Source organism: Nannobrachium achirus, assembly GCF_963921795.1.
Source record: "Nannobrachium achirus genome assembly, chromosome: 2".
NCBI classification, from domain to species: domain Eukaryota; kingdom Metazoa; phylum Chordata; class Actinopteri; order Myctophiformes; family Myctophidae; genus Nannobrachium; species Nannobrachium achirus.
Window position 1 is genome coordinate 60,597,888 of NC_137811.1, and position 19,343 is coordinate 60,617,230.

The following is a 19,343-nucleotide window of genomic DNA, read 5'->3' on the forward strand; positions in this document are numbered from 1 at the left end:
GTAACGAGGTCCTGGCTTAATTCTTGTGACTTGTCTGAATCTCATACAATGGGCAGTGTTTAAATCAAAATGTATTTGTAAAGTAAAAAAAAATAGCTGGCAAACACCATAGTACTGTTACTATACCAATTTATTTGATTATCAAAATTGTTCTGACACTGGCACAGAGAACACAGTACACACACGTAAACCAGTATGCTGTTTCTCAACGTTGGGTCCCTGAAATTGTAAAGGTTGAGAATCACCACACTAGTGTGCTACACAGGGTCAGGTGGTCACCATGATTATTGCCAATAGGAGGCATAATGTGCATAAAAAAACTAAATTCATGAATCAAGTACTAGCTACAGTTGTACTACTATTAACACAAATAAGATTGGCCCAGATCAGGCATGTAGCTTTGAAAGTGCAGTGAAATAGGCTTGGTGTTTTGCCAAGTGATATGCCCACTACAGTACACACTGATGAACATTAAGCCTAACCAATACAGGAGAACATGTCTGCAGTCGGTTTCGGCTTCAGTGAATGCTGACACTTGTGAAAAACAGTAGTGTACTGTGTGAGTAACAAACAAAGACCACATCTAAGACAAAGACAGTGTTTTAAACTCCACACTGTGGAGCAGCATGGTAGTATTGCAATGACATGAAAAATATCTAGTTAAAGTGATAATGTACAAGGCATTTGGTGCCCTCTGGTGGACAAATCTTGACACTGACCTGCATAGAAACTGGCCACCTCAAACCATCATTAAAAAAATACATATCCCTGCAAATCATCACACAACATCAAACACTGCGGGCTAATGAGGCAAGCCCTTTGATGGCAATACAGAGGACAAGAGGAAGATATCCTGGCTGTTGGTTCATGTCTGTCTTCAGTGTGTCTGCTTCTCTACTCAGGGCTATGTTAGCAGAGGCAAAGAGACCTTCTATCCTCTCATAGACCTCTGTAGTCAGTGGAGCCAGTGCTGAACTGTTGAGAGACATCTCCCCACTTCCCGTCACACACTGTACCTGTAGAACAGAGGAAGAGGCCCTGGGTCAACCACTGTAATCATGACATGCACAGTTTGCACACCATGCATGTCAAACAGGAACATGTCTGTCCTGTATTGCAGCACTGAGCCATTGAGTCAGTTTGTAACAGGGGTTCCCAAACAAGCCGAGGACCCCCAAATAGTCCCCAATGGATGGCAGGTTGATAGTGGTTAAACTGAGTAATCTTAGGAAATGACTTGGATTTATTAATTTGACCCCTCTCCTTTCCAACTAGCCATGGTCTATACTCTATAACATTACTCACCAGCAGCTCCAGGACCAGTAATAGCTCAGGACTGCAGCATGTTCCAAGCACAGCGAGACCATCATCTGTCATTTCTGAAAGACAATGACCCAAAAAAATGCCTCAAGATATAATTTGTGTTTTTATGCTGTGGCTCTGCAAGAGGCTAGCCCTCTATGATGGTCTGTTTGTCAGTGTATGTGTTTGTCTGTTATACATTTATTTTGAAATATTTAACTTTAATGTCCCAATAGAAGTCAATAGCTGAAACATTGCCCAGATCTCAGTCATAGGTCATAGATAGACCAGTGATTCATAGACCAGTGGTTTCCAAACCTTTTAAAAAAACAGATTAAAACAGATATTAGACGTTTTCCTGGGACCTAAACTAGTGAAAATAGCAGATGGAGGTTGTAGATCGGCTATTTTCACTACTTCTTAGACTTTGATTAAATGTATTTATGGATATTGTTAGATTCTTTTCATTTAATTTATCAAATACTTTTGAAAAATGTTGGAATTGTTATGAATTGATGAAAAGTTGGTAATTTCTTTTGTTTAAACTTTTTTAAATGTAACATTTCTCCACAACAAACATATGCATCCCAACCCGCTGTTTGGGAAACGGTGTCATAGACAACTGAAATCATAGATGACTTTATGCCACAGGCTGATCCTGAGAGCCACGTCATGTCCTAGTTATCCAACATTTGAATCCTGTTGGACATCATTTAACATTACCAGGAGGACAAATACAGCAATAGTTTGGATTTGTATCTTAGGAATTATTGAGACGTCTCAAGACAGGTTGTCTTGAGAGTTGAAAAGATGAGTTTGGTTTTAGGAATAGATTTCAGATTATGTCGGACAGAAACCTTGTATGAGACAATCTTTTCATGTTTTTTCATAAATGAATGCCCTACTTCATCATATGACCTAATGAACTGAAGCTCACGATGCTTTGCGAGAGCTTGTGGATCTGCTTTTTTAAATTAAATGTTTAACCAATGAAAAGTATTAACAATTCCTTGAGACTAAAATAATAACTACAGTGGATCCATTTCAACGTAGCTTCCTTTTTCCATTTCCTGAAAGGTATACTCTTGGACATACAAGGCCCTCTAAGGTTGTGAAATGAGTAATAATGCTGCACAAAGGACAGCTTTTCCCCACCGTCCAAGGCACTGATGACAAGATGAACGGCATGGAGATTAGAGGGAGGGTCCTCTTCCCCTCCACTAGACTGCTGCTCCAAGAGCTCCAATATGGCCTTGCTATCTTCTGTCCCAACATCCTCCATGTCAGTTGTCTCAACATCAACGCCCATCTGGTTCAGCTGAATGAAAAGGACAGACCGTTAGGAAATGCTGACCAGAATTAGACAAGGGATGACAAGGAATAGGCTCTGTGAAAACTGACCCCGGCCCGTGAGCAGTGGTTCTCAAATGTTTGCTTGTCAAGGACCCCCAAGTTGATTTATATTTGGTCGCAGAACCCCATCTGAAGATGTTTTGTGCCAAGAACCCCCAGAGGAGCAAGTAAGTAACGTGCTGCAAGCATGTAGAGACTATCTGCTATTTTTAAATAGCCACGGTAACACATTTAGCTGGGGACCCCCTGGAACCACTGTTCTTTGAGAACCACTGTCCTAAAATCAATCAAACAATCTTTTTCTTATTGTCAACATAGCCAACAAAAGGTCCAAGACTGAAAAATGTAATTTACCTATTTATAAGTATGGACCAATCTTGCCAAAACAGACGTATATCGGGAAGACAGACTGTCATAGACCACACATCGGTCTATGATGAGGAGTCATAGACCATGTGAGCCATTGGAACACAGGTTTTTTTTCCATTTCCTGAAATGTAACGGTTCTGAAATGTAAAACATTCATCAGTGCTTCATGAAGTTGTTCCAGGAAATACATAAATGATCAAAAATAGATGATCTACCGGCGAAGAATCTGTTGCGAGAGCTTGTAGATCTGTTTTTCGTTGCTATTTTTGTAAATATAATGTATCCACAAGTTTCAAACATCCCATCGTGATTGCGCAGAAATTGGACGGAGCTTCCGGCGCCGCAGCCGAGTGTGATCTACAAGCTCACAACGGCTGCATCTGCGACGCGACGTGAGCTTGTATGTCTGCTGTTAACCGGAAGTGTGGTGCAGTGTGGTGCAAAACATTCTCCAGTAAATTCCCGCGGAAAGAGGTGGATATATTTTTAGAATAGATAAAACAACTCCTACGCCGTCTACACTTGCACAATAAGGATAACTTAATTAAGGCAACTTTTCAGTCAATGGACCTTCTTTTTCTTACCACAGTCTCCAGCATGCTGACAGCTTCAGGGTCTTAACACAGTCTCTTACCTCAGTCTCCAGCATGCTGACAGCTTCAGGGTCCTGCATGACTTTGGTCACATGCATGAGCAGAGAGGAGCGTGTCGAAGCAGGAAGTGATGACAGCTTCTGGAAATGATGGCTCAGTCTGTCCAGCTCTGTCAGCAAACAAATTAAAAAACAGTTATGGGATGCAACTTCATCATTCTCATATGGTGTCAAAAAAAAACGTTTCATTATGCTACAGTATGTGTGCACAGTGAGGTTGAGGAGGGAAATGAAAGCTAAAATCATGTTATTAAACGGCAAATGTGAAGTAGTACAATGTATTTAATGATCTATATATGTTTTTACCATTACCATGCAAAGATAAATTGAAGAGTGAGGTGATTTCACTCATTAGTTCTACAGTCTTTGAATGTTCAAAACAATAGCTAAATAAAAAGGTAATACTTTATCTCAATTTAAAATAAAGTAAATCTAATAGAAACTAATCCTACAGATGTGTATGTCAACAACAAAGACCTCAAGTTTAAAGAAAGCCTATATATCTAGGTCAAAGCTGTTGCTCAACAGTTGTCATTCAGGATTCCAATCTAAACATGTGTTTGCTTGTAACATGTAAGTCATGAAAGGAGAAATCATAATCATAGGAGAAAAAACCAATGCAAATGCTTCCATACTGGAAGTGATTTGTGAAACACATTGGGGCCCAAATGGCAGGACTGGAGCTTCACATGTGAGAGTTTAGTGGTGCAGAAATCTGAGATGCCGAACAAAGTGATATGGCCAGATGAGTCATCCTTCACCATATAATCCACAAGTGAAGGGCTGGCGTACACTAAGAGCATAGAACAGGCCTGAACCTTAGTTGGCAAGTATGTCAGGGACGGGTTGCATGAAAGTGTTTTAAGTGAATTTAGAGCAGAGACTTCTATTCTAAATGTAGACAAATCTGCCATTAGACCCTTTAATTAATTCATAAACGGATCATGTAAAGAATATAGCATGCCCACAATAATGTAACTGTTACTCTGCCATTTTGTTTACCTTGTTTTATCAAGTCATGCTGAGAGGCATGAACAGGAGCCCCGACTAGCCCCTTAGCAGGCCCATCCACCTCAAAACCTCCCTTAGTGTCAGACATGAGACACAGCTCTGCGGACAGAACAAAACACAGATAGATAGATAGCTTCATTATCACAAGGGAGAAAATCAGTAGCCCGGAGGCAGCACAACAGTTTAAGGATATTTACAAAGTTACAGGGAAGTATGAAAAGAAAAAAACTTGTACAGTGTACAGTAAAGAGCAAGGTACACCAAAAAGAGGAACAAAGAATATATACATGAAGTGTCAAAAACAGTCAACACTCATAAGTGCAGCCATACTTAAAAAGCAAATAGCAATACTTAGGCACAACTTATCAATACAGTGCCAAACAAAAGTGTCCATAACAGTCAATGCTACAAGTATCTCACCACCATGTCAAACACAAGCAAAATACTCAATACTACCAACACAACTGAATAGTGCAGAGCCAAACAAAAAGTGTCCATTCGTCAGTGCAACTATTATCTAGTTTCACAGTGTGGCTACCTTTTATGCATTGTCTTGCCCTCTTCTTACTTACAGTATCTCAACACGTGGTGGCATTTCAGACGTTTTAGGAGTCTTGGTATCTGCTTTTACTGAATTTATTTTACAGTGTTTACTATAAATCCACTCAGGCGAAGAATTCACTGCCAGTATACTTTACTAGGGTTTCAGAAGTTGAGTTTATAAAGTTACGCTGAATAGGACCTCTCACCATAGTGTCCATTGTGTTTTACCACTATTTCCAGGAGTCCATAAGCGAGGGCAGTGTGGGGGGGAATCTCCAGGGTGACATTGCTGTCTTTGCTTAGACTGCCATTTTCCTTTATGGACACCTGCAGACCAAACATGATAAACAAAGAGGCTGGAGAGCAAATACACCATAAACCAAACAGAGAACGTTCAAAAGAAAGAATGTTGTGTATCAAGTTGTCAACAAACTGGCCAGATGCTCACATATTTGGGAAAATGATATAGCAAACAAAAGGGAGAATTTGTACTCCTTGTGGGGAAATACAAAACCTTGGCAACACTGAGATGCATTATGAAATGATCTGGTATCCTACTTAACTGTTTTTCTTTGCACTCTACTTATGTGATCATTAACCCTGTCTTTTATTGACTATGGTTAACACCATTACTCTGATCTTGCTTGCTCAGGGTAAATGTGTCTACTGTAAATGTGCCTAGTAGACTACTAAATGCCTAAATTGTAAGATTTCCGCTCATGGTACAAATGTTACTGTCTCTCACCAACATACAATTTTATCTAATCTGTTCTTAGTTCATAACATTACAATAAGGGATTAGTTTGCGATCCAATTCTAAGTTTGCAAGTTACGGTCCAGTGGTTGAGGACACACAGACAGCTTTCCTATCTAGGTCGTTCTGAGTCCATGACCCTGAGAGAATATCTTGTGCGTGACCTAGTTCTGAGTCATAGAGTAGGGATGGGACGATACGAAAATGTCATATCACAATTATTGTGACCAAAGAAATCGTGATTTATGATATTATCGCGATAATCAAAATATCCCCAACATCCATTATGGGGTGGAACATTTGCCAAAAAATAGTCGATCTACAAGCTCACAACGCTTGATGTTATGAGCTTGTAGATCGGCTATAAGAGATTTGGTAGAAAGTGAAAAAATACTTTATCAAGTACGTATATTATAAGTACATTTTACCAATAGAGGGTTTAAATGGTACCGGATATGCAGCTGAAAGATTAAAGGTGTATTCAGTGATAATGAAAGTGGCCGGGGGTCATCTTGTCACAGCGTGCAAATGTTTAGTTTTTTATAGATTTTCTATACCATTATAATGTTCTCGTTTTGATCATTAGACCCAATCACTGAATATCGGTAGGCCTACGTCTCCAGCTTCAGGATATGTATGATACTGATTTACTACCAGACTGTGGCATTTTATGAGTTCAGTAGTTTACAATCTAGGCATTTAGCAGACGTTCTTATTTCAGAGCAACTGTGATTCTCAAAACTTTTATTTTGACCATCATAACTAAACATCATGACATAACTATGGCCATACTCTACCCTGATTGGTCGAGGACTGGCTGGCCACCTCTGAAACCCGAATCTAGCTATGCTCGTAACGCGGGCCATGGTGGAAGTCCTTATATGGTCAGCACACATTCTAGTGAGGAGAATGAATGGAAAATGTACCAATTATATTTTTATTTGAATGAAATACAATCACTGAATATACCTTTAATTGATCCCAGTGCATGACGGAGAACGATATCACGATAAATTAATTCTCCACGATACGATTATCATGAGTGTTTTTTATCACAATAAAGGATAATATCGCTTATCGTCCCATCCCTAGTTCTGAGTCATAGAGAAGCTGCTGGTGTTGTCATACCTTACCTTGGTGCTCCTGGGAGAGCAGAGGCTCAGCAGACCCCCACACTGTCCACCCTGCTGGACCTCCTCTATGACCGAGCAGGGCTGAGAGGTCACGATCCTCTCCTTCACCACGCCAAACACCTCTCTACGCTTCTCCATGGTCTGCTTCACCAGACAGTGGGACATGTCCATGACCCTGCAACACAGAGACAAATCACACCATGTTTTTTTTTGTTTCGTTTTGTGTGTTTATGTGGACAGCGTGGGCATGGACAGTCAGAGTAAGCTTGATGTCATCAAAAAGGAGAAGTATATGGAGTTTGACTTTATGTATAGTTATTTGTTAAACGGATACAGTAAAACAACATTGTTGTAAACGCTAACAACCAATGAAGCAACGTCCCTTCTTTATAGTTCTCTGTTAAATTGCACGTTAACGTCCCTTCTAATTACTCTAGGGGTTGAAGGTATATTTAGCATTGCATTTAGCAATTCCTCCCTAGATTGTGTGTTCATTGATTTGTAGGATCTACATTACGTTCAGTCTACAATCTTCTTCCAATTATTTGGTAACATAACAGCATAGTACTTTTAACAGTTGGATTTTAAGTTTTGACCACATGAACCCTAGAGAAAATAGCAGATTTAAAAGCTCAACGTGTCAAGTTATGATACATTGTGAGCTTGTAGACCAGTTATTTTTGGAAAAGAGATTTAATGGAGGGACGAAAAAAGGAGGGGCCCACTGAGAGACTCGGTCAACTAAATAACACAATTTGTTTACATAATAAAAACATCTAGCTATTTGCATTCTGATTTGATCTGATTCTGGAACTATATGGTAGAGTATTAATTGGGGTAGCAAGCAGGCAACCTCATCTTCTAAGCTTACTTGATTTGTTCTTGATTCTTTGATTCAGTCATGGTCTTTATCGATATAGACTATTTTTGGTGCATGCACACAAGTTGTTAAACCAAGAGTTGGAAACTTTCCTGATACTGTTAATGTTCATTCACATCCAGTACATAAAACCCTGTATGGCCGACCAAAGATCACTCATGCTGGTTGCAGTTATTCTACAAACAAACAATACTGACAGTGAGTGTTGAAAGTGAAAACAACTTTCACTTTCACGTTTTACTTCACTTTATTTATTTCGGTCAAGGTTGTGGTAACATTAAGATTAGATTTCATAGGTAATAACAACAAAAATGAGAAAATAACTAAATTACTGACCGCCTAAGCCCTAGTAAGGCATTAGGCTTTTATATCCCATTTACAATATGATTGATGTGGTAATGAATGTAATGACACAAGGAAAGACTAACCTGTCTTTGGAGTCTCGAAGCAACTTCTGAACATCTAACTCCTCTTTCTTTAAACTTCCCAAGGACGACTGGAGTTTAGATGTGTCCTTACCCCCCATGTTCACGTTGGCATGGACAAAATTCCCCTCCAGGTTTCCCTGAATGTTGTCACTGAATGTTCCGTTATACTTGATAAAGTCTGTCTCTGTGACAACTGTGGACAGTGAAACATAAACATTGAGGAAAGTGGTTGAAGCAGTGTTTCTCAATTAAAAGATGTTAAACTTGTGTTGCAATGTGTTTTATGATATATTCTGCATAGTACTGTGTTCTATCTGTCTGTCATTCAATGTTATATGAGTTTAAAAATGATCTCAATTGAAACAAGACAAGGGCTTTCTTGGGAGTATCCTTTTAGTTGACATTGTACCAGTGAACTGTACTGTCATGAAACTGTACATTTTCCTATGCAAACTTATAATAAATTACTCAATAAATCAATCAATCATGTAGAAGCTGTTGTATTTGTGTGGGTCCAGTGAAGTCCAGTTATAATGAGACAGCTTATTCTCAGATTATCTCTAGAATAGATACATTAACTCTAAACTAAGCACATGGCACATAAATAGTCAAAATACCTCCATGGCACAATATACTGTATATCTAGGCTACTGTGGGCTTTAAAAAAAAAAAAAAAAAAAAGATTCAGAATCACCTGGTTTTATCGGCGTATCTCCTACCAGTACATCATCGAGACTGAAGTCCGAGGGGAGATACTTGTTCTTCTGCCACAGCCAGGAGCGTTTGCGCTTGACAACCAGCGACAGGATTCTGATGTTGTCATTCAGGCTGGTCACTGGAAGCAGGTCCCCGTCACCGTCAACTTCCTCCAGGAGGGTTTTCGTAGCCGTGGCGAACATCTTCAAGCAAGACAATTTATGAGAAACCTGTAAGTTCAATTGATCTGAATTCATATGTTCGTAATGTTCATGTCTTGACATTGCATGTCTTGGCTTGGGTAAGTTTTCACGGGAGTCCCGTTGGGAGGAGTTCTCTCCCCGGCCGAATCAGAAATAAATGGAATGCTGTCTGGCAAGTAACATTATAAACATTAAGCGTCGACATCTCCAAACTTAATTAAGTGCATTAAGCAAGTATCAGCAATATCATACGCCACGTAAACCACCTGATCGTTGTTTTAGTATGTTACATTAAAAAGTGAATAAAAAATATGTACTTTACCACTCTTTAACTCCCCGGCGACAGTGTTTTCAAAACGAAACGTCTTGGTGTGCGCCTGCTCTAGACTATAATCCGTGGAGTTCTATAAAATAATTGTGTTCTGTTTGCAGCAGCAGAGCAGATTCAGCAGAAGTTATGGACAAAGGAAGGACATAATAACAGTGGACGCTCCGCCTCCGCCCCATGCAGAGGTTGAAACACCCATGAACAGTGGATGCTCCGCCCCTTCCAGAGGTTGCATGGCGACAGTGACACCATGGGGATGGGTGAGAGATAACTCCACAATGTATCAGCTTAAAGTTCTCCACTCTTAATTTGTCTGCCCCTTTTTATTTTTTGGTTTAATTTTCTTTTTCTTTTTTCATTTTATTAAATTGTATTCCTACTCGTTTGATTGATGCAATGGCACTTGGAGGATTTTTTTTCCTTCTTTTTTTAACAATATATTTATTGAGTTTTCCTTTTTTACAGAGAATATCAAACATCAAACATATATTATTTTTTACAAACTTGGAGGAAATATTTAGAACTGTTTTGTATAAAAGGTAAAGATGAAAATGTCCCTGTAGTGTCAGGACTCCTATATTATTCTCAATCTCAATCATGATAAATGATATATTTGGAAATTCAAATAAATATGCTTTAAGTAGCATATGAGGGGTTAAACCCCTAGTTTGACCCCTCACAAGCTACTTAAAGCATATGTACTTTGGTGTGTTTTTTCCTGTAAAGTTGAGTTAATGGGACCCCAACTTTCAGTGTGTGTTTGAGATGTGTTACTAGACACCTTTACAAACACATTGGTGAAGAAATGTTTTGGTAAGGAATTTATTCCAGGACCTTTTAAGATATTCCCTGATTAAAAGGGATAAAGTAACAACTAAAACGTTCAACGATCATCTCTCCATCTTCCCCCCATCTTTCTGCTCCACATCATGGGAGTAGCAGCATGTGTCTCCATGGGTGCATGCTCCCTTCTTGAATCTCTTGCAGGAGTGGCTTTTGAGCTGGGAGGTATCTGTGATCTGGTTCTTTCGCTTGCCCTGATGCCGTTTCCTCTTGCCCTGGAGATCAGTGGAGATTTTACCCCCGGCCTTGGCGCGAGCCTTGGGCCCCCAGCCGGCCTGTGGGTTCTCCTGGAAGCGGGTCAGGTGGCATTTCCGGGACTGGGGGTTGGCATCCTCCCTCACTGTGAAACATGCCTGGAGGCTGGGCTCTGTTGAGAGGATCTTGAAGGCAGGACTACTTTCTGACAGCTTCTCTCTCTTTACAGGATTGGACTTCTCCCAGCAGCGCATGACGTCCCAGATGACAGCAGGGGGGGCATCTGTCTTGATGGCGTTCTTGGAGGCATGAGAGAGGGAGACCCTGTGACCTGCGTGAAGGAGAGCGGACCTGAACTGGAGCAGAGGCGGGGTTTTGCAGTGCAGGGTGCTGCTCAGATGATCCAGAGTATAATACAAGGGTACGTCCTCCAGTTCCTCGGTGACCATGCTGAGCATCCCCTCCATGCGCCTGGCGGTTCCAAAGCGGGAGGGGTTCCCGGACACGGCTGATAGAACCTTCTGGACGAAAGCTGTGTCGTGGAGAGGCTCCGCCCATACAGGACCACCCAGCTGATGTGTGAGTCCACAGTGTTGGCACTCGGGTCCAACCGGAGGACCAGTCGCGGCTGTGTATTTCATATTCTTTCCTTGGGCCGTTTTCTTGCCCATCCTTTGTAAGTAGAAAGCCCCGCAGCCAACACAGTTATATACCAGAGCCTGTTTGCTGGCTGAGTTCTTGACCATGGCCGGTCTCGTGTGGACGCGCACAAAGACACGGATATAAAAGTCGGCGCTGACGGAGAGGAGAGGCTGGATGTAGCGTTGGTACACTCCGGCCCTCTGGTCCAAACTGTGGAGGATGATACGCAGAGCCATCTCATGACAGTATTTGGCCTTGATGGATATAGAGCCGTATTTGCTGTAGCAGGTCTCTGCGTTGTTACCAGCCATCACTGCCATGTCTGTACAGGTCACACACAGCAATCCTCCTTCACCGACAGCCTGAACGGCAGCATCTAGGAAGGAGGCGGGGCTGCCGTACGGGTCCAGATCAATGACATCATAGCGCTCCTTCTTTCTTCGCTGTTCGTACATCAGCATACTGGCGTCCTTGCAGCTGGCCTGGAGCAGGTGTGTGACCCCGTTGTGCTGGGCGTTCCTGGAGATGAGGTCCGCTGCCTTGGCCGAGAAGTCGTTGGCGGTGATGCAACGCAGGCCAGGTACCTCCAGGGCAAAACGCACGGAGCGTAGGCCTGACGCTGCCAGTCCCTCCAATACATTCAAGCCGTTCTCACATTTCTCCCCCACATTTGCCGTCACAACTGGCTGTCCTCCATTTTTCTCCTCGGTTTGCTTGTCCGTCTCCCCGTCTTCCTCTGGCTCGGTTTGCTTGTCCGTCTCCCCGTCTTCCTCTGGCTCGGTTTGCTTGTCCGTTTCCTTGTTTTCCTTTGACAGAGAAACCACCATCCTCTCTTTCTCTCCTGGCACCACCACTTTCACTCCTCTCCGAGCCATCTGCTCCCTTGCAAACTCTGTGACCACAGCACACGTCAAATCTCTGTTAAACTCCTGGACTGGGTTATAAAAGACTTCATTGGCACTGGGAAACAAGATCGCCGCCTTGCCCTCTCTAACCACCTTCTCCCCGGGTAAAAGTTCAGTTTGGGGTCCTTCCCCTTCATTGTTTGTCAGACCCTGCCCTTCCCCATGTGGCGGTAATACGGTAGGGGACTGAGGCTTTGTGTCCTCCCCAGCCATAGTGTTTGGATCCTGGGGGTCCTGGATGGCTCATATTCAGTATGGGCTCCATTCAGTCACTGACATCATAGACTCTACATCACCTAGATCTCCATATGTGGAGTTGACGACACATCTAAATCTGACATCACGTAATCCATATAAGGTCATAGCCACCCTGGGCGCGACCTGCGCTGTGCGTTGTCTCGGAAGTTGTAGCGGAAGTGCTGCGTTATGGGAAGTTACGTCATGCGGTGCGGTTCTGTAAATCCCCCAGCGAAACAAACAAAAATAGATCCATGCTGCTCTCCATTCAGACATGCTGCCATTCAGACATTGACTTCTAATTGTCTGAATGGTGACACTTCCGTAGAGGTTAGGGTTAGTTATATGGTTAGTCTTAACTCGCTCTTAGATGTAACGTTGTCCGAATCATTAAAAGCACAATTTCTTAGTTTCAGATGATCAAAACTAAAGCAGTTTCAACCAAGTTCTTTTTTAAATATGTTTTTTTGTTAAATCAAGTGCATTTTCTGAAAAAGAAATTGAAAAGCTGGGTTAAGTATTAGGTTGTTGTTTTATCTTGCAGGCGTTAGTGGCTCAAGACGATAAATGTGTGGATTATTCACTAAAGCCCGAAGGTTTAGAGTTCAAATCTCCTAAGGAACAATTTCACTGTCCGTCCAAATTCTAAAAGGTGGATTAAGTATTACATTTCAATTGTTCCTTCCGAACTGTTGTGGCTCAGGAGACAAATGAGATGAGAGTCGAATGATGAACATAATATGCCATCCAGATGGGTGGCAAATAGAGGCTGTATCCACATGGGTAGCAGATAGAGGCTGTGAGACTTATATTGATGTAATGCTTGTCATTCAGGATGGAAAGAAATGACACCTATCTGAGCTTTTATGTGACTATTAGTGAGGTCACTTCCTGAACTGCACTCCCCCCTTTGATGCTGACACTAGCAGTGAGAGATGGTATAGTGCTGATCAGACCCTCAGCGGTGAGTTTCCATGTTCAAAGGAGGGCGTCCTACAAAACATCGCTCTAGTCTAGTGCTTTGTCATCTTCAAGGTTAAACAAAAGATTTAGACAAAAGGTGTAGGATATGCACATCCCCCAGACGTTTTTACGGTGCCAGATCCAAAAGTAAACTATAATGAACAAAAAGAGGCAATGTCCGCACACGTTAAAATGCTCACCCGTCTTTTCTTTATTAATAACCAAACAACGTTTCGCCCAACAGGGCTTCCTCAAGTTCAAGTGACGGGTGAGCATTTTAACGTGTGCGGACATTGCCTCTTTTTGTAAACAAAAGATTTACTCACAAGCACCAGCAGAAACCTGCAGTGAGAGATTGTGTAGTGGTCTGAAGATAATCCTACATGGCTGTATTACATTGACATTTTCAACCTTAAAATACAAAATAATTCCTCAAAAGCACTAGAAGAGACCTGTAGTGAGAGATGGTGTAGTGGTCTGAAGATCAGACTTTCAGCAGTGAGTATGAGTATAAGGCCTCCTACAAAACATTGCTCTAAGTGCTTTGACATTTTCAAGGTTAAAATACAACAGAATACTCAAAAGCACCAACAAGTATCTGCAATGAGAGATGGTGTAGTGGTTTTAAGATCAGACTCCCAGTGCAAAGGTTAGATGTTCAATTCTCAATTCTCAAGTGCAGACTCTCAGCACAGAGTTTCATGTTCAAATCTCAGTCCTCCAACGTTGTTCTAGTACTTTGAAATTTTCAATGTTAAAATACAAATGAATTACTCAAAAGCACCAGAACAAACCACCAGCTTCGACTGCACCAACTCACAGTGAGAGATGGTGCAGTGGTCTAAACATTAGACTCTCATTGCAGAGATTCTGTTTTCAAATCTCAGTCCTCGCAATAGTACTTTGACATTTTCAAGGTTATAATACAAATTTAAAGGAGTACTCAAAAGCTCTAGACAACACCTGCATTGTAACAGGAAAACTCACCCTAAAACAAACTCACCCTCCAGTCTAGGAAATCTCACCCTCAAAATTTGGAAATCTCACCCTCCAGTCAGTATAATAGCCAGTGGTTTTACTTTAAATTCTAATGTCTCATCATGAAACGTCCATTATTACATGATTACAATGATTGTTGGCAGTTTCCCAGCTAATGAGTATAAGAATATAATGTTTATATTCGGTATGTTGGTATCAGGGCTGTCGCACCAAATTCCGGGCCCTGGGTACAAGGATTCACTGCGGCCCCTCATGAATATTCTTCATATTACATACTACATATTTAGACCGGGAACGGGAACACATTATTACACGTTATTTTGTGCTTTAACTATTGAAAAATACCAGATCTACAAGCTCACAGCACGGCACCGAGTCTATGAATATTTCAAATCCTATGTTGAAAAAAATGTTTCTATGTCAGTGGTGCTCAAATGTTTTAATGTGAAGGACCCCCAAAATGATATGACCCCGGACAACCATCTCAAAATATTTAGTTCCAGGGACCCCCCAGAAGCAAAATTTGAGTTACAAATGTTCGCTTAAAGAATACATATATTCAAAGATTTTCACACATTTTCACAACTTTTCAAAAATAGCAGATCTACAAGCTCACAGCACGCTAGTAACTCAGTCCCACTCCCCCCCCCCCCCCCCCTTGTGACGCCCCTGGTTGCTATTAAGTGAATGATGGAAAGATTATATTCATTTGAGAAGCTGTAATGACTACTGTATATATTTCAACTGTGTTTCCCCCTGTCTACACACACATGCACGCACGCAAACATTACAGTATTTAGATACCGGTATTCATTTCATCAGACCTTTCATAACCCTGCACCTTTACTTCTCAGGAAACAGGGGGGGACAACCCTCCCGATGGTCTTCCGTATACCTTGGGCATGACTTGAACCTGTCTGAAACCGAGGACCAACAACCGATCAAGCGCACCACACCATTGAGCCAAGGCACATTTGGGCCCTCAACAGGTATCTCCTGGTGCTTTTGAGTTGTTCTCTTGTATTTTAGCCTTGAAAATGTCAAGGTACTCAAGCAATGAACTGTAGGTGGACTGAGATTTGAACATGGAACTTCTGAGCTGAGAGTCTGATCTTTAAACTACTACACCATCTTTCACAGACAATGTTTTTTGGTGCTTTTGAGTACATCTTTTGTATTTTAACCTTGAAAAGGTCCAAATAATACAGCCATGATCTGTAGGAGGACTGGGATTTGAATATGGAACCTCTGAACTGAGAGTTTGATCACTACACCATCTAACACTATACAGATATTTAGGTAGAAATTCAGAATCATAGTGCTTTTGAGTACCTCTAGCTGTAACTTTTCAGCTTGGAAGTACATGACATTGTTGAAAACTTGGAACATTTTCTTCATCTCTGAATTTGATCCTTCTGAATTTCTACCTGTACATTTTCAGCTGTTCAGTTTTTTTCAGACATATCCCCTGCACCTTTACCTCTCAGGAAACAGGGGAGGGACAAGGCCCCTCCCGTTGGTGCTCCATGTACCTTGATGGCATGGGACTTGAACCTGCGATCTGTCTGTAGTAGAGGCAACCGATCAAGCAGACCACACCATTTATCCAAGGCACCTTTGGGCCATCAACATGTATCTCCTGGTGTTTTTGAGTTGTTCTCTTGTATTTTAGCCTTGAAAAGGTCAAAGTATTCCAGCAATGAACTGTAGGTGGAGGTGGACTGGGATTTGAACATGGAAACTCTGAGCTGAGAGTCTGACCTTGAAACCACTACACCATCTCACACAGCCAATGTTTCCTGTTGCTTTTGAGTTCTTCTCTTGTATGTTAGCCTTGAAAATGTGAAAGTACTCCAGAAATGAGGTGAACTGGGATTTGAAAATAGAACCTCTGAACTGAAAGACTGCCCTCAAGACCACTACACTATTTCTCACTGCAGACTGTGGTGGCTCTTTCAATTTCAGTTTTGGCAACACTTGATTTTGCTCTCTTGTGTCCCGGTTTGGCTCAGTCCCCACAAGACATTAAAATGCTCCCCCACAGACAAAATGAAGGTCGAAACGGGACCATGAAGGATTAATCCCCTCTGTACTCTTGAAGCGTTCATTTGTGTCTTGGTCTCAATTATTACAAATTAAATTAAACTGCTGATTTGAAATAGACTTCAGCACCATTAAGTCACAAAATGTTGAAGTATTCTTTAGTATGTTAGATTTTAGTTGGTAAAGTTATATTGAACCACAGGACAACTGGAACTTGAATTCAGCTGGAGAGTCCAATGATTAGTCCACTATACTATGGCTCAGATGTTCATTTCTTCTAATTAAGTATCCATGTATAATGTTTAAACAGAGTTTGGGTGAGTTTACTAGGATGGACTTCCTCCACTCCACACCACAACACTGCTCATTGAATGTTGTAACCAGCATTCCAGCAACCATATCATAAGCTGATTAACCACATATATAATATTTTCAAATAGCGGATCCCTCTGTCCATAGACTAATTAGGATGCAACCCAGAAGACAGAAACTGTGATTTAAACACCAATAAATGGATGTATTGCATAGAAATATGGTATAGAAAAGGTCAAATAGATAATAAACAGATAAATACAGTAAATGGCAGAATACTCTCTATAAAGATATGGCCAAACAGGCTTTTTAATCTGTATTTTAAAAACTATTTACAAAAATAATTACAAAATAAATAAAATAGCATAAATACAAACAAATAAATATACAAATAAATATGATGTACAAATACTGCATATAAATATAAGGCCTTTTGTTGTGTATTGTAGAACATTCTATACAACGAGTACAAAACAAACACAGTATATTAATGGAATAAATACATATAAAATATAAATACATACATAAAATTCTAAATAAATAAATATAATAACATAAATACAACTCCAGTTATAAACCCATCATCCTACCACCGTGTTTGGTTCAGAGAAAACAACATCCTTAAAGCACCAACATTTAAATCGTCACCGTCGGGCATAAACCTTGTATCTCTATTTGTGTTTCTTTTTGTAAATGAATGGCCTACTTCATTGTACTAGAGTGTCGTGCTGAATTAACGAAAATATTTCTGCTACTTTTGGAATTTTTAGTAATTGTTTTTGTCTGGGTGGGTTTGTATAAATATTTAAAGTATAGAGAAGGGCTTGTGAAGGTTATTTATTAATTATTATTATTATTATTATTTTTCAATTTCTTGAAAAGTTACAGTTCTAGATATACAAGGTTTGTGCCCGGCAGCGACAACATCCAATAACCTTAACACTCATGCATCATCACCCTTCTTCAACTTCACTTCCTTTAAACTCCTTACAAAGGTCCTTTCCACAAAGGGAGTGTAAATTAAAAAGGTCCTTTACACACATGGGGTGTGACCAATAAACAAATCGAAAAGGCATCTGCGAATCTATTAACTTTGTGATGCTTCGTTCCATGCGGGTTGATGTTTTTCTTCGCACAGAAAAAAAAAGAAAATAAATAAACTACATGGCTTTATCTCATTCTGTGTGGGACGTACTGATGACGTCAAAACAACAGTTTAAGTTAACGGGATCAGTTTAAATCAATGTGAATTCAGTTAAACGGCAGGTCTGTTATTCTCCTGGCTTGCTCGTCCTCTCTTTCTCTCCTGTTGTTTTCCAGGATCACTCTCGGAGGCGTCCCTCACTTGAGGAACATCTGGAGGATCACGGAATGGAAGTGAGAGCTGGCGTGGAGGAGTCGGCACACGCTTTCCACGTCCTCAAACTGGTGGTCTAGGATAGGGGTGTAGCCAGGGGCGTCACATGGGGGGGGGGGGGGGAAAGTGGGACTGAGTTACTAGGGCCCACGGTGGAGGGGGGCCTTAATTATTTTTATACTTTAGCTATTGAAAAATAGCAGATATACAAGCTCACAGCGCGGCACCAAGATTCATGCACCAATTGCATGAAACTAAGTTAAACAACGTTAAAATCACTTTGCCACTCGATTTGCCATTCACTTTAGGCATGCGCATACCCTCTATTGCGTTACTTTCAATATATACACGACACGTATGTATGTAGGTTTATGTATATGCTTTGGTTTTATTCTGACCTGCCATGATGAGCTCGTACATCTCCATGGTGAGGTCAGAGAAGGTGTTCTCCAGGCTGTCGATGAAGGCCTGCCTGGCCTCGTTGGTGACGAACACCTGGCAGAGGTGATGCACCAGCTTCACCGCCCAGTTCATGCAGTACCCGTCCCTCTCACACACCTGAACACAATACAAACCATCCCTCTCACACACCTGAACACAACACAAACCATCCCTCTCACACACCTGAACACAACACAAACCATCCCTCTCACACACCTGAACACAACACAGTACCCGTCCCTCTCACATACCTGAACACAACACAGTACCCGTCCCTCTCATATACCTGAACACAACACAGTACCCGTCCCTCTCACATACCTGAACACAACACAAACCATCCCTCTCACATACCTGAACACAACACAGTACCCGTCCCTCTCACATACCTGAACACAACACAGTACCCATCCCTCTCACATACCTGAACACAACACAGTACCCATCCCTCTCACACACCTGAACACAACACAAACCATCCCTCTCACACACCTGAACACAACACAAACCATCCCTCTCACATACCTGAACACAACACAGTACCCGTCCCTCTCACATACCTGAACACAACACAGTACCCATCCCTCTCACATACCTGAACACAACACAGTACCCGTCCCTCTCATATACCTGAACACAACACAGTACCCGTCCCTCTCATATACCTGAACAAAACACAGTACCTGTCCCTCTCATATACCTGAACACAACACAGTACCCGTCCCTCTCACACACCTGAACACAACACAAACAG

General features: G+C 41.4%; 2 protein-coding genes and 1 long non-coding RNA gene across 3 annotated transcripts; 1 reads left to right on the top strand and 2 right to left on the bottom strand.

Annotated features, from left to right (window-relative positions):
• Window positions 1–112: 112 nt before the first annotated feature.
• Window positions 113–9,776, bottom strand: gsdmeb (gasdermin Eb). The gene is made up of 10 exons (XM_080753081.1): window positions 9,647–9,776; window positions 9,120–9,324; window positions 8,426–8,618; window positions 7,118–7,292; window positions 5,437–5,557; window positions 4,679–4,786; window positions 3,659–3,786; window positions 2,458–2,620; window positions 1,306–1,379; window positions 113–1,016 (listed from the first exon to the last, which is right to left on the bottom strand). Exons 2-10 carry the CDS (start codon window positions 9,322–9,324, stop codon window positions 789–791), a joined length of 1,395 nt encoding a protein of 464 aa, XP_080609207.1. The 5' UTR covers window positions 9,647–9,776; the 3' UTR covers window positions 113–788.
• On the top strand, window positions 9,223–17,569 carry LOC308307802. The gene is made up of 3 exons (XR_013963239.1): window positions 9,223–9,353; window positions 9,757–9,912; window positions 15,291–17,569. It is a non-coding gene; the product is annotated as an uncharacterized lncRNA (long non-coding RNA).
• Window positions 10,543–13,614, bottom strand: LOC308308229 (tRNA (guanine(26)-N(2))-dimethyltransferase-like; the record flags this gene model as incomplete). The annotated part of the gene is made up of 1 exon (XM_080753593.1): window positions 10,543–13,614. The coding sequence occupies exon 1, from the start codon at window positions 12,448–12,450 to the stop codon at window positions 10,543–10,545; it is 1,908 nt and encodes a 635-aa protein (XP_080609719.1). The 5' UTR covers window positions 12,451–13,614.
• Window positions 17,570–19,343: the final 1,774 nt, after the last annotated feature.